This window comes from Artemia franciscana, chromosome 12 (assembly GCF_032884065.1).
Source record: "Artemia franciscana chromosome 12, ASM3288406v1, whole genome shotgun sequence".
NCBI classification, from domain to species: domain Eukaryota; kingdom Metazoa; phylum Arthropoda; class Branchiopoda; order Anostraca; family Artemiidae; genus Artemia; species Artemia franciscana.
In genome coordinates this window covers 40840714-40863138 of record NC_088874.1, presented here as the reverse complement: position 1 = coordinate 40863138, position 22425 = coordinate 40840714, and the positions used below count along the sequence as shown (strand labels likewise).

The following is a 22425-nucleotide window of genomic DNA, read 5'->3' as shown; positions in this document are numbered from 1 at the left end:
ACAAAACCATGAAAACGAGCACAAAATGACGAAATCCAGAAACACCCCTCCTTCCACTCCAGCATGTCCCCTCCTAAAGAGCTGCCACTATTAATTCTTAACTTCTATATCAGCTAAAGAACAAATTGCAACTTATTGAGCTCTGAAGCGAAAAAAAAATAATTCAATCTAATGGGTTTAAATAAACACCTTAAATTGTATTTCAACAATTGCAATCGACTGTTGAACACCAAAAACGCTTTTCAAACGCGGGGTAAGCTATATATACTGTTTTTCCATAAGAATACACTATCTCATAAATGTAGAGAAACAAAAGACAAAAAAAAAGAAAACATTACCAATATGGTGCTTGTTTGTGTCAACCGTGTACTCTTATGAACCGCTTCATGTACGGATATAATTTCTGTTCGTTTTTAATTTTAACATAAAGAAAAAAACGATCAAAAATGGTGTTTTTAAAGGCCGAATTAAAATACTGAAGAAAACACAGAAAACGAATATTTCGAGACAACAACCGCCTCTCTTCTTCAACGCGAACAAAATAATATGATCAAGGAAAAAACAAAACCAAAAAACAAGCACGGAAAGTTCAACAAAACCAATGAAAACAACCGGCAAAAAATTAAATAAATTCAATAAAAGGCCAAAAATTAGAAGAATTAAAATCAAATACCTAACAAACAATAAAGTGAGTTATTCGCCAATATCTGCGATTTGCACAAAATCCAAACAAATTTGAACTGCCAACGACGGATACTAACGAACAAATGAGAAATAAAAGAAAAAAACTCATTCACTCAGCCGAACGAAGCAGCAATTGAATGAATTGGAGAAGGGAATTGGATGAATGGAGAAGAATTGGATGAATAGGTCACCTGATTTCTGATTTTAACCATTGCAATTCTTACGGATACCCTTTGAGACCTAAAGGGTTGATGATGTATTTGATTTTATGGCAGGCCAATGTGTTTTAAGAAATTATCTTTTTAATTTTAATGTTGATCCTTACTTTCGGTAAAAAAAAAAACTTGTTTTTTTACTTAGTTTCTGATTGTTTTTCAAATAATTTCGATAGATTTGGCTCACCCTCACCAAAAAATTCTCTTCCCTCGCAGGAAACTCCTCCGTCGAAAATTCCTCCCGCGTAAAATACTCCCCTGTAAAATTCCCCCGTTGAAAAATCTCTCTTCCTCTCCGTAGAATTTCTTGCGGAAGATTCAACCTGAAAAATTCTCCTTAGCATAGTTTCATTTGAAAAAGACCTTAATCTATAATCGCTTGATAACTCTTGAAATCCGAAATATTCTCCCTAAAATCTAAACCCAATGAATATTTCCCCCGAACAATTCCTCGGAACATCTCTGAATGTAAAATTGCGTTGGTAAAGAGAAAGTGAGAAAAATTAAATTAATTTTGCATTGGAATTCTGTCAAATCCTCACAAGGTAAAATTTCCCCTGGAGAGTTCTTCCCCGGATATTTTTCTCTCTACAAAATATTCTACCCATGGAGACCCAGACCCAGCCTAAGCACACAATCACCCCCCCCTAAAAATGTCTGTGCACTTTAAAATAATAAATACTATGCGCAAACAATGGACAAATTTCACAAGTTCCATGTCTTTCCCTGCGGGCTCTGGGGGTCATGTTACCATTCAAGCCATAGCTCTTAGGTTTTCCAAATATGCTGAACAAAATGGACATCCTGAAATTTTCATCAGACGACATTTGAGAGGAAAAGGGCATAGGAGGGGGCTTGTTATTACAATCTTTTTGGTCACTCAAAAGGGCACTAAAACTTTTAATTTTCGTTCAAATTCAACCCCACCCCCTATCTTCTAGGGCCATTTATTCAAGAAATTACAAAAAACACGCATTTGTTTTCTTCTTCAGGAAAAAAAAGGCTAAGTTACACATTTTGGTATAGAGTAGTGTGAAACTTCTGCAATAAGGTTATCTGATACGTTCACTTTGATGTTATGATTTTCATTTTGAGAATTCTTAACTTTTAGGAGAAGTTTTCCCCTCCCTTTTTTAATAACTAAACAAGTTTTCTCAGGCTTGTAGGTTTTGATGGGTAACACCAAACAATGAATCTTATATATTTGGAATCAACATAATAAGCCATCTTTTCTTTGGTGCATCTGTTGATATCAAAATTCTATTTTTTAAAGCTTCTGTTCCTATTGATCCAAGTCGCTCCATACTTACAGTTCGTTACAAAAAACTGTTTCATAGACCATTTTTCTTGTCATCCACGTACAGCGGAACTGATTATTGGATCTGATCAAAATTTGATGGAGATTTGTAGTCAGGGTTTTAGCTATATCCTTAGTTGGTTTGAGTCCCATGTAATAAAACTTTGTTGCATATGTCGCCCTTTACTGTCACTTATGGTTACATTCAGGGAACGACGACACTGGAAGTGTGGGTGCCTAAGGCATTTATGAAATAAAATTAATGAGTCCAGGGATATTGCAAAATTTTTTGCATCACAAGTTTATTCCCGTTTGAACAATTCTCCAGATCTTGAAATACGAAAAAATAAGCAAGAAAAAACCGTTTTATTTTCGACAAACAGTGGACAAAAATAACAAGAGCTAAGAGCTCATATGGCACTTGTGACGAGGCGAGAAGAGCTAAGAGCCAAGAGATCATATGGTATGAGCTCTAACAAAATTCTATGAATCAATAGATTGATTTAAAAAGGAAAATATGAGGCTTAATGCCGGTCAGGATTTAAAATAAGAGCTCTGAGTCACGATGTCCTTCTATGTATCAAAATTCATTAAGATCCGATTAACCACTCGTAAGTTATAAATACCTAATTTTTTCTAACTTTTCCTCTCCCTTTAGCCCCACAGATGGTCGAATCTGGGAAAACGACTTTATCAAGTCAAATTGTGCAGCTCCCTGACATGCCTATCAATTTTCATCGTCCTAGCACGTCCAGAAGCACCAAACTCGCCAAATCGCTGAACCCCTCAACTCAACTCCCCCTAAGAGAGCAAATCAAGTACGATTCTGTCAATCACGTATCAAGGACATGTGTTTATTCTATCCACAAATCTTCATCCCGATTCCAACATTCCAAGTGTTTTTCCAAGATTTCCCCCTTCAACTCCCCCCAATGTCAAACAATCTGGTCGGGATTTGAAATAAGAGCTCTGAGACATGAATTCTTTCTAAAAATCAAATTTCATTAAAATCCGATCATCTATTCATAAGATAAAAATACCCCAATTTTCACATTTTCCAAGAATTCCGGTTTCCCCCTCCAACTCCCCCCAGCGTCACAGGATCTGGTCGGAATTTAAAATAAGAACTTTAAAGCACAAGATCCTTTTAAATATCAAATTTCATTAAGATCTGGTCACCCTTTCGTAAGTTACAAATACCTCAATTTTCAAAATTACCCCCCCCCCCTCCAACTCCACCAAAGAGAGCAGATCCGGTCCGGTTATGTCAGTCACGTATCTTAGACAGGTTTTTATTCTTCCCACCCAGTTTCATTCTGATCTCACCGCTTTAAGTATTTTCTAAGATTTCCGGTCCCCCCCAACTGCACCCCCCCCCCCCAATTACGCTTGATCCAGTTGAGATTTAAAATAAGAGATCTGAGTTTCGAGGTCCTTCTAAATATGAAGTTTCTTGAAGATCCGATCACTCCTTCGTAAGTTAAAACTACGTCATTTTTTTTTATTTTTCAGAAGTAACCCCCCCCCCCAATAGATCGGATCCGTTCCAATTATGTAGATCACGTCTGTAAGACTTCTGCTTATTTTTACTACCAAGTTTCATCCCGATCTCTCCAATCTAAGCGTTTTCCATGATTTAAGGTTCCCCCACCCCAAACTTCCCCCAACGTCACCAGAACCAGTCAGGATCTAAAACAAGAGCCTTGAGACACGACATCCGTCTAAATATCAAATTTCATTGAGATCCGATAACCTGCTCGTAAGTTAAAAATACCTCATTTTTTCTAATTTTTCAGAATTAATCCCTCCCCCAACTACTCCAAAGAGAGCGGATCCATTCCGGCTATGTCAATCATGTATCTGGCACTTGTTTTAATTTTTCCCGCCAAGTTTCATCCCGATCCCTCCGCTCTAAGTGTTTTCCAAGTTTTAGGTTCTCCCCTCCCAACTGCCCCCCCCCCAATGTCATCAGATCCGATTGAGATTTAAAATGAGAGCTCTGAGACACGATATCCTTCTAAATATCAAATTTTATTGAGATCTAATCACCCGTTCGTAAGTTAAAAATACCTAATTTTTTCTAATTTTTCAGAATTACCCCCCCCCCCCAACTACCCCAAAGAGAGTGGATCCGTTCCAATTATGTAAATCATGTACCTGGGACTTATGCTTATTTTTCCCATCAAGTTTCATCCCAATCCCTCCACTCTAAGTGTTTTCCAAGATTTTAGGTTTCCCCCCTACAACTCCCCCCAATGTCATAAGATCCGGTCGGGATTTAAAATAAAAGCTCTGAGACACAATATCATTCCAAATATCAAATTTCATTAAGATCCCATCACCCATTCATAAGTTAAAATACTTCATTTTTTCTATTTTTTCCGAATTAACCGGCCCCCCACTCCCCCCCAGATAGTCAAATTGGGAAAACGACTACTTCTAATTTAAGCTGGTCATGTCCCTGATGCGCCTGCCAAATTTCATCGTCCTAGCTTACCTGGAAGTGCCTAAAGTAGCAAAACCGGGACCGACAGACAGAGAGACCGACAGAATTGGCGATTGCTATATGTCACTTGATTAATACCAAGTGCCATAAAAACAAAACAACATTTTAATTAAAAAATGTTCTAAATATCTCGGCCAAACGAAAAAAACGAAGAGAATGAAAAAAGAATTATACACTGAATGTTGTGAGGAGAGTAACCCATAGTTTCACTATAGATATTCACTTTGATTTTATTTTTGTGTTATAACATCAGTGCTGGAAGTTTGTTCATTATGTGAGGTGTTCTTATTGTTTTTTCTTCTTCGTGTGTTTAGTTGTCGTGCTTTTTTGTGCGTTTTGTTTTTTTAAACAATCTTTTTTGTTTTATTGTTCTTTTCGTTTTTTGTTTCGTTGAGAAAGGCTCCCGGAAGTGGAGCCAAAATATCAAAGAATGTTTTTTAATTAAAGTGTTGCTTTGTTTTTAATTTTGTTCACTACTTTGTCGAAATTAAAACCCGTTTTTTCTTGCTAAGAAAAAACTTTCTTACCAGCTCCTTTTTATTTAACCATTCTTATAATTTTGAAGAGCTTACCTGTTTAGGTTGAATTGCTTTTTCCCTAGTCAGTTTTTCTCTGACATTGGCCTTGTTTAGTTCTCTTTTCTCAACGTTACTCATTGGTTTGTGTGCTATTTTCACTCTCTCTATTTCCATCTTTACGCTGGAAAAAAAACAAATCAATTGAGTCTCTAACACTATTTAGCAACATATTATTGCAAGACTTCTACATCAAAGTGATCAATGTCATTTTTTTTCCAAGTGGCGGTAGGCCAACATAGTTAAACCTTAACATAACCCACAGTACTGACAAACTTTGCTCTAGTTTGTGTATTAATCCCGATTAGGTAATTACAAAGGAATATATCCCAAGGTTTAGGTAAATCAAGGTTTAGGGGCGAAATAGACTAACTCAATGTACATTATGGATATTACATGGGGAACGACACTAAATTTTTTTTCTTTTTTTTTTAGAAAGAGTAAACCAAACATGACCGTATCTATTTCGGTTTGCTGTTTTTTACTTTACCAGAAACATTTCATTTTTCTTGGCAAAAAGTTGGACTTAGATTTTTCTGCTTAGTTCGCAAAATTATTACCCAAAGCAAAGGATTAATCTACAAAAATATTATTTTGGTTTCTTAAAATACAAACGTTCTTTGAATAATGTATTTAAGATACATTTTTGATTTTGAAGGTTTCATACTCTCTGGAACCAATAATTTATTGCAAAGTAAACAAAGAGGCTGTTTATTATCGTTATAATTTTCAATTGTTAAACAAAATTGAAGGAAAGATCATATTTTCTTCTTCGCACATTAGATACTTGTTTTTCAATACTTAGTCCTGCCTAGGTAGAGTTTGTAGCATTGTTATCTGCGTCATTACAATTCTTATTTAAGTTGAGCCATTTATCCTGGCTAAAAATTATTTTTATCCTAAATTCAAACGGATATACAAATAACATATTGCATATAATAATTGATTGATTAGTATAGAAAAATTAAACAAAATCTCCTTACGGTGAGACACTCATAATTGGCCTTCAGTAAAAGGCCCAGTGTTGCCAAAAGGTAGAAAAAATAAGTCAGAACCTTGAAAAACCAATTTTTATCTTGCGAAACACAATCTCTGTGAACATAACCGTTGACCTATTAGAAGAACTGACAAACAAAGGACTTCTGTCCGTCCTTTCCAGCCTAGGACTTCTGTCCGTCCTTTCCAGCCTTTCGAGTACAAAGACAGTACAGCTTCATGACGTTATATGACGTAAAAACTGGCTTCAACTGATGTATGGATGTCTGAAGAAAATAATTTGTTCCCAAAAAGCAGTTCTTGTCAAAAAAATAAGCCAGATCAAAATAAAATTAGCTATGATTTAAGCCACCGGATAGATTTAAAAAAAAATTCCCTCCAGTCACCATCAAGATAAGCCAGTTTGGCAACACTGGGATCAAACAGTTCGTGGTAACGAACTGTAGTAAGGAGCGACCCGGCTCAATAGAAACCAAAACTCTAAAAAACCGGGTTTTGATATCAATAGCTACATCAAAAATCTCATTTTAATGCTGATTTTAAATATATAAGTTTAATCAAGTTTAGTTTTACCCATCAAAAGTTACGAGCCTGAGAAAATTTGCCCTATTTTAGAAAATAGGGGGAAACACTAAAAGTCATAGAATCTTTGCCTTATTAAAAAATAGGGAAAAACAACCCCTAAAGTCATACTCAACGAAAATCACACCATCAGATTCAGCGTATCAGAGAACCCTATTGTAGAAGTTTCAAGCTCCTATCTACAAAACGTGGAATTTCGTATTTTTTGTCAGAAGACAAATCACTGGTGCGTGTTTATTTGTTTGTTTTTTCCCAGGGGTCATCGTATCGACCAAGTGGTCCAAGAATGTTGCAAGAGGGCTCATTCTAACGGAAATGAAAAGTTCTAGTGCCCTTTTTAAGCGACTGAAAAATTGGAGGGCACTAAGGCCCCCTCCCACGCTCATTTTTTCTCCAAAGTCAACGGATCAAAATTTTGAGATAGCCATTTTGTTTCGCATAGCTAAAAACCATAAAAACTATGTCCTCGGGAATGACTTACTCCCCCACAGTCCTTGGGCGAGGGGCTGCAAGTTACAAACTTCGGCCAGTGTTTACATATAAAAATGGTTACCGGGAAGTGTACAGCGTTTTCAGGGGATTTTTTTGGTTTTGGAGGTGGGGTTGAGGGGAGGGAGCTATGTGGGACGATCTTTCCTTGGAGAAATACGTCATGGGGGAACAGAAATTCAATGAAAAGGGCGCAGGGTTTTCTAAAATTTCTATAAAAAAAAACAATGAAAAAATAAACATGGAAAAGATTTTTTCAATTGAAAGTAAGGAGTAGCATTGAAACTTAAAACGAACAGAGATTATTACGCATATGAGGGGTTCTAAAAATACTTTAGCATTAAGAGCGAGGTATTTAGGAGGAGGTAAATACCTCGCTCTTTATGCTATAGTATTTTTTGTAATTTCAACTATTTATTCTACGGCCTTTTGGATTCAGGGGTCATTCTTAAAGAATTGGGACAAAACTTACGATTTAGTGTAAAGGGCGAGGTATTAACGAAGGTACAAACCCCCTCATATACATAATAAAAATTTAAGAATATAAAAGTTTGTTACGTAAGCTAATTCTTAAGCTATGTATATTTTTTACTTATAAAAACATTCGTTAAAAATTAAAATTTTTAGTTGCCTTTTTATGTAACCGAAAAACTGCGGGGCAGCTAGGCTTTCCCAACCCCTTATTTCTCATGTCTGATCAAAACTAAAAGAAAGCCATTTAGCCAAAAAAGGAATTAATATGCAAAATTCATTTTAATGATTTATGTGTGGAGAGCCAAAATCAAACATGCATTAATTCAAAAACATTCAAAAATTACATTAAAAAAACTAGTTTTTTAAACTGAAAGTAAGGAGCGACATTAGAACTTAAAACGAACAGAAATTACTCCGTATATGAAATGGGTTGTCCCCTCCGCAATCCCTCGCTCTTTACGCTAAAGTTGGACTCTTTGTCACAATTCTGATTTTTAAAACAATTAAAAACGCCAAAGTTTTTTTTTGTACTTTCAAAAGAGTTATTCATTCTAATTAAATGGCCTTTATGGTTTTAGCGTAAAGAGCGAGCTATTGACGAGGGGGTGAACCCCCCCATGTACGGAATAATTTTTGTTCGTTTTAAGATGTAATGTTGCTCCTTACTTCAGTTGAAAGATTTGTTGTTTTGTTTTTTGTTTTTTTTTTACTATATTTGGAAACAGTAATGAAAACCGGAAACGTATGATTTTACTCTTATTTTGTAGAGATCTAGAGTAAGGGCTATTGAGAAGGAAACATATTTTCCTTTTTTGTTTTTTTTTTACTATATTTGGAAATAGTAATGAAAACCGGAAACATATGATTTTACTCTTATTTTGTAGAGATCTAGAGTAAGGGCTATTGAGAAGGAAACATATTTTCCTTTTTTTTGTTTTTTTTTACTATATTTGGAAACAGTAATGAAAACCGGAAACGCATGCTTTTACTCTTATTTTGTAGAGATCTAGAGTAGGGGCTATTGAGAAGGAAACATATTAAGAAAACACTTTTTACTTCATAAAATACTGGATAATTGTTCTTAAGACATTTTGATTGAAGCTCCACTGTGCTTTACCGGCCCCCCTCCCCCCTAACATGTAAATATATAGCCGATATCTTCCATGCATTTTGCAAATGCGCCTCTCTTGTTTCAACCCGTGTACCTGTAAATTGAATCATGGGTTCAAGTAAAGTGGAGCCACAGTCAAAATGTGTTATTAGGAAGCAATTATTCTGCATAGTATTCTGCACATTAGGAAGCAAGAAATACTTTCTTAACATGTTTCCTTCTCAATAGTTTCCTTATCCTTTTTATATAGTATTTTTAGTGCAGAAAAAGGATATCAAACCAAGAATACTTCCAGCATTCAACTTCCAATAGGGCCAGGTCTTTATGCTTTATCTGACAAAACAACCAAGGCTAGTGCTTTACTGAAAACACAAAACAATTACTGAACCGCAGCAGGACAGGATTACAAGTGAAAAATCCAGAGGTGGCATGGAGAAAATAAAAGTCTAATTTATACATCTCTAAATAGTGTTTCACTGGCCATGAAATCAGCAATATGCGAGGGAGGTTGATTGCCCTCCGGTAGCTATCGGCCTTTAACAATGACACAAGAACTTTTAATTTTTGATTGAAAATTCCCCTTTTTTTGGGCTGCATTTTGAGGGGAAGCAATTTTTTCTTCTTCTGTATTCGGGTCCTCTAAGCTGAAAGCTTCGCATAAGTTTCAGACTAATTGGACAAATTGTTGCTTTTTTAAGCCCCCTTTGTTAGAGGAGTGACAAATTTCGTAGGAACCAATGCTTTGAATAGTTTTGTGTACCTTAGGGAACAAAAACAAATAAATGTGGATTGACATTTTAATGCACGTAAACTGATATTTATTCCTTAAAGTCTTAATAATTTTTTATTTATCAAAGTTAAAAAAGTGAAAACATTTATTATATATATATATGTTGTTTTCAGTAAAGTACAAGTTATGTTCTGGTCTTCAGAAGGGATGGAGGGTGCCAGCCCTACTCAAGTTGGTTTCTAATCGTTTTGAGTTTGACAAGGCTATTTACAGTTCGTTTTGTTCACTATTTGTTCGTTTTGGGTTTCATTTATATATTGATAGTGATTCCTGGTAGTTTTACGCTTGGAAGATTATTTGACTTTAATTCTGCTCATATTTGGTTTAATGGATCTCTTTACTTTTCTTTGAAAATCTTATTTTGATAAAAAAAAATTTTTAATTTATCCTTAATAAGCAAGCATTTACAACCTGGTAAGAAAGACGGTTAAGGAGTTAGAAATATCTACACAACTAGACTCTACACAAAAGAGAGGCGAACCCCCTCATAGACGTAATAATTGCTGCTCGTTTTAAGTTTTAACGTTGCTCCTTATTTTCAGCTGAAAAACTTGTTTTTTACATTTAATTTCTGATCGTTTGCTAAATAATGCTGGAAATCCAGTGCCCCTTTCATGGAAAATTCCCTCCCCCCATGAATTTTTCCTCCATGGAATGATCTTCCCATGTAAACTCTTCCCCCGACACTCCCCACCAGAAAAATTCTTCCTGAAATTGTCTGAATACTTTGCAATAACATATACTATATGTAAACAATGGACAAAGCTCACAATTTGCAGCCCTTTTCCTGGGGACTGTGGGGGATTAAGTCATCGTTAAAGACATAGTTATTGGATTTTTCTGCTATGCTGAACAAAATGGCTATCTCAAAATTTCGATCAAGTGACTTTGGGAAAAATGGGCCTAGTTGCCCTCCCTCCAATTTTTTTGGTCAACTAAAAAGAGCACTAGAGCTTTTAATTGCTGTTCGAATGGTTCATCTCATGATATTCTAGGACCCCTGGGTCGATAGGATCATCCCTGGGAAAAAAAAACACTTCAACACGCATCCGTGATCTTTCTTCTGGAAAAAATTACAAAATTCCCACGTTTTTGTAGGAAGAAGCTTGAAACTTTTACAGTAGGACTTCTACTGTAAACTTCATTGAGATTCTATGACTTTTAGAGGGTGTTTTGCCCTTTCTGAAAATAAGGCAAATTTTTTCAGGCTCGTAACTGTTGATTGGTAAGACTAAACTTGATAAATCTTATATATTTAAAATCACCATCTAAATCCAATTCTTTTGCTGTATCTATTGATATGAAAATTCCTCCTTTTATAGTTTCGGTTATTATTGAGCCTGGTCGCCCCTCACTTACAGCATGTTACCACGAACTGTTTGGTAGCCGCCACCTGTTTGGTAGCCGGCCCGAGGCTATCCATAAAATTTCGCTTATTTTGATCGTTTATATTATTTTTTTTTTTATACTGATATCTCGCCAGTCCTATTCTAGTTGTTAGTGATCCGGACTTGAAATCCTGAGGTCAGGGGTTCGAGTCCTGATGTTGCTGGTTAGTTGGTTTGGAACGGGGGTTAATAGTGTGACTGTGAAAGCTCGGCCGGATTTGACCCAGGTCTAAATGAGTACCTGGAGGAATCTGGGGGGAAGCGTGGGATGATTCGCCCCCATTGCACTCCTGGCCGAAGGCATTGAATCAGGGGATCAGTACCTAAGTAACCCAGACTATTGGTCAGCATGCGAAAAAGTTCTTAAGTTTTCATCCCATCACAGTTGATATTAATGCTACTTTGAAAAAATATAATCATCAAAATTTTGTATACGAGTATATCTTAGGGTTATACCCAGTCCCTTAAGGAGGGGGAGCCTGGGACACGATTGTCACACCTGCAACTATTACATTTAGAAAGAACGTTGAATGGGGTAATTAATGCTGTTATTTCTTTTGTTATTAATTTTGTTAGTTCAGAAAAGGAATCTTACACCGATATTACCTGCTTTATTGTTAAAAGTATTCACAAATAATTTTTTTATATTTCGCAGAGTTGAAATCCTTAGACCTCCTCCCCTCCCAAGTACAAACTATAGCAAAGATTCAATTCTGCTACTTATATTCCTCTCTTTGTTATTTCTTCCATTGTCTTTATTTCAATCAATCAATCATTTTATTTCTGCTAAAAGGAATCCACTTTTACTGGCATTAGCCCATTATTTGGTCTATGAAGCTTGGATCAAAAGGGTTCATGTAGGGGCTTAATTTGCTACAGGGAAGGGCATAACCCCCCCCCTTCGAGCCCAATATGCCCCCTCCCCAACTGAATTTTAGTTTCTTCAAACATCTTTTCCGAACTAAGATACGCCTATATAATTCAAATATCAAACAGTTCGTGGTAACGAACTGTAGTAAGGAGCGACCCGGCTCAATTGTAACCGAAACTCTAAAAAATGGATACCAATTTTGATATCAATAGTTAGATCAAAAGAATCGCATTTTAATGCTAATTTTAAATATCTAAGTTTCGTCAAGATCAGTTATACCCAGCAAAAGTTACGAGCCTGAGAAAATTTGCCTCATTTTAGAAAATAGGGCCAAACACCCCCTAAAAGTCACACAATCTTAACAAAAATTATACCATCAAATTCAGCGTATTAGAACCTTACTGTAGAAGTTTCAAGCTCCTATCTACAAAAATGTGGAATTTTGCATTTTTTGCCAGAAGACAGATCACAGATGGTGTTTATTTGTTTGTTGTTGTTTTTTCCCCCAGGGGTGATCGTATCGACTGAATGGTCCTAGAATGTCGTGAAAGGGCTCATTCTAACAGAAATTAAAAGTTCTAGTGCTCTTTTTAAGTGACCAAAAAAATTGGAGGACACCTAGGCCACCTTCCACGGTCATTTTTTCCCAAAAGTCACCGGATCAAAATTCTGAGATAGCCATTTTATTCACCATAGTCGACAAACCTAATAACTATGTCTTTAGGCGCGACTTACTCCCCAGAAGTCCCAGTGGGAGGGGCTGCAAGTTGCGAACTTTTACCTGTGTTTACATATAGTAATGGTTACTGGGAAGTGTACAGGCGTTTTCAGGGGGATTTTTTTGGTTTTGGGGGGATAGTTGAGGGGGGGATTACGTGGGAGGATGTTTAAATGGAGAGACTTTTCATGGCGGAAAAGAATTTCAATGAAGGGGGCGCAGGATTTTCTAGCATTATTTGAAAAATCAATGGAAAAATAAATATGAAAAGTTTTTTCTACTGAAAGTAAGGAGCAGCATTAAAACTTAAAACGAACAAAAATTATTACGCATATGAGGGGTTTACCTCCTCGTTATACCTTACTCTTTACGCTAACGTATTAATAGTAATTTCAACTATTTATTCTACGGTCTTTGTGATTCAGAGTTCATTCTTAAGGAATTGGGACAAAATCTAAGTTTTAGTGTAAAAAGCGAGGTATCGACGAAGGTTGAACCCCCCTCATATACGCAATAAAAACATACCAATATAGAAGGTCGTTATGTAAGTTAATTCGTAAATTACGTATATGTTTTTACCAATGAAAACGTTTGTAAAAAAATATAAGTCCTAGTTGCTTTTTAAAGTAATCAAAAACTTGGAGGGCAATTAGGCCTCCTCCCTCACTCATTTTTTCTCAAAAGCTTCCGATTAATTGCAATTAATGAATATGCAAATTTCATTTTAATTATTTATGTGCTGAGAGCCAAAATCAAAACATGCATTAATTCAAAAACGCCCAGAAATTAAATAAAAAAAAACAAGTGTTTTTAAATGAAAGTAAGGAGCAACATTAAAACTTAAAACGAACAGAAACTACTCCGTATATGAAAGGGGCTTTTCCTACTTAACTCCCCGCTCTTTACGCTAAAGTTTATTACTATTTTAAAAATAGAGTTAAGAGAAAGAGTCAAACTTTAGCGTAAAGAGCGGGACGTTGAGGAGGAAAAGCCTCTTTCATATACGGAGTAATTTCTGTTCGTTTCAAGTTTTAATGTTGCTCCTTACTTTCATTTAAAACAACTTGTTTTTTTTAATTTAATACTCAGAAACAGATCGGTTTTCTTTAGTATACCTTTGGTTTAATGGTATGGCTATATGGCTCATTTTTCATTTTATACTTGGTCATTTTCACTTCACTTCGAAAAATAGGCTTCTACTAACCCCCTCCCCCCAGGATTTTGACAAAATTTTGCCCCTGAGTTCAAGGCCCGAGGACCGTGATGCATGGCCAAAGGGCCTTGAAGCTTTGGCTGCAGTGCTTGATCATCGATGGTGATCTTTTGTATGTTCTGTGCCCAGATCATCGAACTATGTTTTCTCCTGGGAAAATGTTGATTTTACTGTATATATTAATTACGAATTTTTTATTCATTTTTAATTTCATTTTTAATTTCATTTTATCTAATAGATTATGTTTTGACAAATTTCTAAGCTCGTACGACACAGATTGATCTTACCTATGAAAAGATACCAAGTAGTTTAATCCCAAAAATAATATCAATTTCCATAAAACTTGGTTAAAATACTGTTTATGAGACACTAGCTACCCAATTACTCAATCTACCTGGGTAGAGTTTGCTACCGAAGCCTAACCGAACAAAAAACTGGAAGTTTACCGGAAGTGTACTATTCTGTTTCACTGGGAGTTAGTGCAAAAGACCTTCTGGCATACTGAGTTTGCGGTACTATAATGATACAAAATTAAAAAGATTCACGCTAAGATTTTGATTTGCCCGCAAGTCTATTAATGACTGAGAACACTGATAGCAATGAGCTTTTCAGAGGGAGAGGACATGCCGGGTCTACCACTCTTAGAAGACCTCGAATACACCTTCTGAGCAAGAACTGTAAAAATTTTGAAACTATATCACTTTCCAGACAAAAACAAAACGATTCTTTTATTAAAACCTAACTGCTTAGAAACTGTTTTACAGAGCTGACCTCACTTAGACTTTACTTATTTATACATAAGACGCATGGCCGGATTTTGTTTGTGGAAGGGGTCCAACAATTGGGAAGGACTCAATTTAAGGAAGCCCCATGAATAGCCGACTTGCGCTTAAAATGTATCATAATATGGAGATTTCTGGAGGGATTGGGACTAGTCTGCAACCCATTCCTATTCTGAATTTGTTCCTTCTATGGGATATTGTTTCTATGCAATGAGTCAGGACTCGTAAAGTCATGTTATCCAGGCATCAAACTAAGTCATCAAACATAACTGATTTTTTGTAGAAGGATTTTTCTTTTCCAGTTACTAAAAAGTCTTTTTCAGACAGAACAAAAACCGCATATTACAGTTTTTTGCTACTGGCAGGGCCGTATCTAGGATTTTTTCGGAGGAGGGGGGGTATAAAAGCAGTTTTTCAGGTGGTTTTACAAAAAAAAACAGCAGCAAAAATGTGTCTATATTCATTCTTATTACGTTTTAAGAGTCGGACAGATATTTTGGAGGGGAGAGTTCCCCTCCTTACCCCCCTCCCTTGGATGCGGTCTTGGCTACTGGTACCACTACTAATAACTCATTGCAGCACTATCCCACCTAAGGCCAACGCAGATACCAAGTACATAAACTTGAAAAATAAAATTAGATACAGTCATCAAACAGTTCGTGGTAACGAACTGTAGTAAGAAGCGACCCGGCTCAATAGAAACCAAAACTCTAAAAAATGGAATTTTGATACCAATAACTACATCAAAAGAATCGCATTTTGATGCTGATTTTAAATATATAAGTTTCATCAAGTTTAGTCTTACGCACCAAAAGTTACGAGCCTGAGAAAATTTGTGTTATTTTAGAAAATAGGGGAAAACACCCCCTAAAAGTAATAGAATCTTAACGAAAATTACACCATCAGATTCAGCGTATCAGAGAACCCTACTGTATAAGTTTCAAGCTCCTATCTACAAAAATGTGGAATTTTGTATTTTTTGCCAGAAGGCAGATCACGGATGCGTGTTTATTTGTTTGTTTTTTGTTTTTTTTTCTTCTTTTTTCTTTTTCCCAGGGGTGATCGTATCGACCCAGTTGTCCTAGAACGTTGCGAGAGGGTTCATTCTAACAGAAATGAAAAGTTCTAGTGCCCTTTTTAAGTGACCGAAAAAATTGGAGGGCACCTAGGCCCCCTCCCACGCTAATTATTTTCCCAAAGTCAACGGATCAAAATTCTGAGATAGCCATTTTATTCAACGTATTTGTAAAACCTTATAACTATGTCTTTGGAAACGACTTACTCCTCCACAGTCCCCGTGGGAGGGGCTACAATTTGCAAACTTTGACCAGTGCTTACATATAGTAATGGTTATTAGGAAGTGTACATGTGTTTTCAGGAGGATTTTTTGGTTGGGGGGAGGGGTTGAGAAGAGGGAGATATACTGGGGGAACTTTCCATCGAGGAATTTGTCATGGGGGAAGAAAATTTCCATGAAGGGAGCGCAGGATTTACTAGCATTATTTAAAAAAAACAATGAAAAAATTAATATGAAAAAGTTTGTTTCAGCTGGAAGTAAGGAGCAGCATTAAAACTTAAAACGAACAGAAATTATTACCCAAATGAGGGGCTCACCTCCTCCTAATACCTCGCTCTTTACGCTAAAGTGTTTTTAGCAATTCAACTATTTATTCTACGGCTTTTGTGATTCAGGGGTCATTCTTAATGAATTGGGACAAAATTTAAGGTTTAGTGTAAAGAGAGAGGTACTGACGAGGGGGCAAACCCTCTCATATGTGTAATAAAAACATTAGAATAAAACATTCTTTTCGTAAGCTAGTTTATGAGTTACGTATATCTTTTACTAATAAAAAGATTCGTAAAAAATTAAAAGTTCTAGTTGCCTTTTTAATTAACCAAAAATTGGAGGGCAACTAGGCTTCCTCCCTCGCTCTTTTTTTCTCAAAATCATTCGATCAAAATTATGAGAAAGCCATTTAGCCAAAAAAAAATATACAAATTTCGTTTTAATTATTTCTCTGCAGAGAGCCAAAATCAAAACATGCATTGATTCAAAATCGTTCAGAAATTAAATAAAAAAAAAACAAGTTTTTTCAACTGAAAGTAAGGAGCAACATTAAAACTTAAAACGAACAGAAATTACTTCGTATATGAAAGGGGCTGCTTCCTCATCAACGCCCCGCTCTTTACGCTAAAGTTTTTTACTGTTTTAAAAAGAAGAGTTGAGAGAAAGAGACAAACTTTAGCGTAAAGAGCGGGGCGTTGATGAGGAAGCAGCCCCTTTCATATACGAAGTAATTTCTGTTCGTTTTAAGTTTTAATGTCGCTCCTTACTTTCAGTTGAAAAAACTTGTTTTTTTTATTTAATATAAGCACAAAACTACTACATAATTACTGATAACCAAAAACTACCAAATTCCTGACAACCACATAATAATGGCTGTTTTAATGGAATAGACTTCCAGGCCATTTTGTAGATAGGAGAATAATAGCTCTGTCGTCCTCAGAACACTGGTTTTGAAGTCATCTTACCCTCTCTCCCCACGAAAGACATGTCCCTGAAATCTTCAACTTGATTCTCAAGTTGTGACAAAGAACGGGATAGGCTTAAGAAAACTCTAACTTTGGAAATCCTCATTTAATAAGAGGAAAGATCCCCTCCGCTTTAATTAACGTCTTTAATTCATTTGCCAGTGTAAAAAGCCAAATTATCGATTTTTGGATACGCAAATGAAACTTTTATCCCCCCCCCAAAAAAAAATTATATTTTCAATGTTTAAGCTTTTAGCACCTGAAAAAGCCTATCGCATACCTCGAACAAATAACCCCAAGATTTGGGGCCTGCTATTCTACCTACTGAGACAGCCAGGATAAATTGTGGTTTTACTTTTTCGTGGTATCAACATTTAAAAAAAAACACCCTAACCTAGCCTGTCACCATCAAACCTTGCATAAAACTGAAAAAGTTGACTGGCAACGCTCACTAAATCCAAGGAGAAAAAAAGGATGATTGCACTATCCACGTTGAGCCATTTTTTTCTTTATTTGTATTTATTTACAGCTTTCCTCTACAATTACAAACACTAAGTTACCAATTATGCAAACTGAGATGTATCTTGTTATGCTCTCAATAGACCTCAAATGAACTAAATTTCATCCAAAAAGTAAAAAGGAAATAAGATTTAAGAATAGTTGAGTCACTCTTCTTGTGTGCTTTGACGCATGCGTCTGCTGAACCATTATGAAAGTAACTTATAAAGTATTTATTTATCTTGGGGCTTAAAAGTTAAGGCATTTCGAACAGGCCTCCGACTACAATTTTGTTGGGGCAGACTCGTATGCAAAACTATTGTTTACAGTTACCGGAACAAATAGACAGGGTCCAAGGTAGAAATATGGTATTGTTATAGGGGGATTTTAATACCCAGGATGGTAGAAATAGGAATATATGGTATCCCAGCCAAGGTAAACTTGGTCTAGGACTAACATAAACCAGATGATACTGCCAATTTTTCCAAGAATTTAATTTTGCCCCAGTAACAGGATAAAGAATTAAAAATGTAATTCCCCTATTTATAAAAAATGTGAAATGGTTATGGGAAAAAAATGGCATCTAGCAGATAAATGACTGGCCACGATTAGATGCCGGCAGAAGACATTTCGTACATAAAATATTGTGCTGGAGGACAATTCCCGACGACTAGCAAGGTGCACCGTAATGAGGAAAAAAGAGCCTGTTATCCTTAACCCGTTGATGTGACGAGGCTATTCACATTCTCCTAGTGTTAGGTGATATTCGATACCTACTATAACTATTCTATAACTATGTTCTACAACTATAACTATATTCTAGTTATATATATTTACCTTTATATATTTATAGTTATTTATATATTTTACAGTATATATATATATATATATATATATATATATATATATATATATATATATATATATATATATATATATATATATATATATATATATATATATATATATATATATATATATATATATATATATATATATATATATAGTTATTACATTACTATAACTATATATAAAAGCGAATACAACTATATTCTACAACTATAATATAACTATCCGATACCTACTGTAGAGAAATTTCTACAGTGGGCTCATCCTAAAAAATATTTGCGGTCTCGACTCGTATAAAAAGCTCCTCGCATTTTCTCTGTGGTAAATGAGCAAGGGTATATTTCTCAGCAGCTTGAGCAGCTTTAAATAATGGTGTGAATTTGTATTATTCATGATTGAAAAAGCGATGATAGGGGATGAGCTGGCTAATTTGTTGGCTCGCTACTGTCCCAAATAATGGGCGGGACTTATGACTTAATTGCAGGGCCTATCCAGGATTTCTAAAAGGTGGGTTTGGATTAAATTTTAGCAAATACGGAATTTTCTAGTGCCAACTTCTAATCAACACTTTAAAAGGGGAAAAAGCCGGAATTCCATAAATAGTGGGAGAGGGACCCGCGAAGTGGCGGGACTATTTGAAATTTGCCACAAAATGTTTTAAGACAAAGGGACAAGTTAATAGTTTTAGCACAGATTATCTATTAGGTTTCACAATAGCCTATGGTCTTTGATAGAAAGGAAAAAATCTGTGGTCTTGGTAAGGAAAAATGTTCCCTTGAATTTTTCCTGTTTTGTACTTTTTTTCGGGCTAAAATGTCCTTCAAAATTGGATGTAAGACCTTTGTTTTCATTCTAATAACTGGTGGAATAGCTCTTTCCAAGAAAATACCAAACCTCTTTTAAGAACTGTTTGTTGTGAAATTCTTAGCGAGTTTTCAGAAAACTGAAGGACATCAAAAGAATTGTATTTGTTTTATAAGAAGAATAAAAAGCAATGCTTGTTTTTATTAAAGTTGTAAATATTCTGCAACGAACTTGCAAATTACGTAAAGTTTTTCACCACAAAGCATATTTTTGTGACTCATTAAGTTAACCCTCACGATTTTCTTATCTTTCCAGTTTCCGGTTACGTGCAAGTTTGGTATAAAACTTCTAGTTACCAAACTTCTAGTCGTTCTAGTTACCTAGTTTTTTTTTCAGCTTCTAATCAAACTTTGTTTTTTCCAGGGCTGGTTTGGAGCCAGAGGTGGGCGGGGGGGCTCTAATCAGGCAAGACCCTAATCAGATTTAATGATGCTTCCAAGGTAAACACCAAAAACAAGAAGAACAATAGGGAATTTTTTAAGACAGTGGGAAACAAATTAGAATGAATATTTCGGCCCTATGTCCAAGGGCCGTCCTCAGCAACACAAATAAGAAAAAACAACTTACAAGAGAATAAAATCAATAAAACTAAAATGAACAGTTTTTCAAAACAGTCCCAGCGAAGTTTACCTCAGCGAAGTTCAACCTGGACTGATAAATAAATTGTTATGAAACAAGGCAATTCATTGGAATGAAAGAAAATTATTTATAAACGCGTTTTTAATGCCAGCCTAGCTTTTTTTGCTGCTGATCTTATAGGTCTATTTGTGACAGGTCCTGTGTTAATTAAATAAAAAAACAAGTTTTTTTAACTGAAAGTGAGGAGCGACATTAAAACTTAAAACGAACAGAAATTACTCCGTATATGAAAGGGGATGCTTCCTCATCAACGTCCCGCTCTTTACGCTAAAGTTTGGCTTTTTCTCTCAACTCTACTTTTTAAAACAGTAAAAAACTTTAGCGTAAAGAGCGGGACGTTGATGAGGAAGCATCCCCTTTCATATACGAAGTAATTTCTGTTCGTTTTAAGTTTTAATATCGCTCCTTACTTTCAGTTAAAAAAACTTGTTTTTTTATTTAATTAACACAGGACCTGTCACAAATGTTTGGCTTTTTCTCTCAACTCTACTTTTTAAAACAGTAAAAAACTTTAGCGTAAAGAGAGGGACGTTGATGAGGAAGCAGCTCCTTTCATATTCGAGGTAATTTTTGTTCGTTCTAAGTTTTAATGTCGCTCCTTACTTTCAGTTAAAAAAAACTTTTTTTTTATTTAATTTCTGAACGTGAATCAATGGATGTTTTGATTTTGGCTCTCCGCATAGGAATAATTAAAACCAAATTTGCATATAATTTTTTTTTTTTTGCTAAATGGCTTTCTCATAGTTTTGATCGAATGATTTTGATAAAAAAAAGGAGTGGGGGAGGAAGCCTAGTTGCCCTCCGATTTTTTGACTTAAAAAGGAAACTACAACTTTTAATTTTTTGCGAATGTTTTTATTAGTAAAAGATATACGCAGCTTATAAATTATCTTACGTAACAAACTTTTGTGTTCTCATGTTTTAGTACATATATGAGGGGGTTCATCCCCTCCTCAGTACATCGCTCTTTACACTAAAGCTTAAATTTGTCCCAATTCATTAAGAATGATCCCTGAATCAAAAAAAGCCGTAGAATAAATAGTTGAAATTACTAAAAATATTTTAGCGTAAAGAGCGAAGTATGAGGAGGAGGTGAGCCCCTCATATGCATAATAATTTCTATTCGTTTTAAGTTTTAATGCTGCTACTTACTTCCAGTTGAAAAAAACTTTTCCATATTTATTTTTTCATTGTTTTTTTTTAAATAGTGCTGGAAAGTCCTGCGCTCCCTTCATGGAAATTCTCTTCCCCATGACAAATTCCTCGATGGAAATTTCCCCAAATATATCCCAAAACATACCCCCTCCTCTCAAACCCTCCCCCAACCAAGAAATCCCCCTGAAAACGTCTGTATACTTCCCAATAACTATTACTATATGTAAGCACTGGTCAAAGTTTGTAACTTGTAGCCCCTCCCACGGGGACTTTGGGGGAATAAGTGGCCCCCAAAGACATAGTTATAAGATTTTTCGACTACGCTGAGTAAAATGGCTATCTCAGAATTTTGATTCGTTAACTTTGGGAAAATAATTAGCGTGGGAGGGGGCTTAGGTGCCCTCCAATTTTTTTGGTCACTTAAAAAGGACACTAGAACTTTTCATTTTCGTTAGAATGAGCCCTCTCGCAACATTCTAGGACAACTGGATCGATACGATCACCCCTGGGAAAAAAAAAAAAAAACAAACAAACAAACACGCATCCGTGATCTGCCTTCTGGCAAAAAATACAAAATTCCACATTATTGTAGATAGGAGCTTGAAACTTCTACAATAGGGTTCTCATATACGTTGAATCTGATGGTGTGATTTTCGTTAAGATTTTAGGACTTTTAGGGGGTGTTTCCCCCTATTTTCTAAAATAAGGCAAATTTTCTCAGGTAACTTTTGATGTGTAAGACTAAACTTGATGAAACTTTTATATTTAAAATCAGCATTAAAATTCAATTCTTTCGATGTAGCTATTGGTATCAAAACTCCATTTTTAGAGTTTTGGTTACTATTGAGCCGGGTCGCTCATTACTACAGTTCGTTACCACGAACTGTTTAATATCTATTGGTTTTTTTTATAATATTTCGTAAGGACATTTTCAATTAATTTTGTGTATAGAGCATTCAGTGAATATTCTCCTAAATCCCCATTTAAGGAAATATTATTATTAATCTTATACCTAGATCATTGCTAATAATGGCGGTTTCTTAAAAAAGTATTTTGTGCCTAGGATTTTCGAAAACATGGCTGCATAAAGCAGAATCAAAAGAAACAGAAGTAATATTAGAATTCAGAGCTTTGGTGATATCATCTTTATGTTGTTGTAGGCGTTTCTCGAAATTCTGGTGGGTTCTCCCTATATAG

At 35.5% G+C, this 22425-nt stretch overlaps 1 protein-coding gene across 11 annotated transcripts in view; it reads right to left on the bottom strand.

The window, feature by feature from the left end:
- LOC136034132 (RIMS-binding protein 2-like) overlaps positions 1–17883 on the bottom strand; it is a 317880-nt gene extending 299997 nt beyond the window's left edge. For 8 of the 11 annotated variants that reach the window (XM_065715292.1, XM_065715304.1, XM_065715301.1 and 5 more), the window contains exons 1-2: positions 14197–14337; positions 5275–5401 (exon numbers count right to left, since the gene is read on the bottom strand). In XM_065715292.1, coding sequence (XP_065571364.1) covers positions 5275–5394 — 120 coding nt within the window. In that variant the 5' untranslated portion in view covers positions 5395–5401; positions 14197–14337. Of the gene's footprint in view, positions 1–673; positions 778–5274; positions 5402–14196; positions 14338–17617; positions 17749–17783 lie in introns of those variants that run through there. The other 3 variants (XM_065715293.1, XM_065715294.1, XM_065715297.1) reach the window with 3 other exon arrangements.
- Between the last annotated feature and the right edge of the window lie 4542 nt (positions 17884–22425).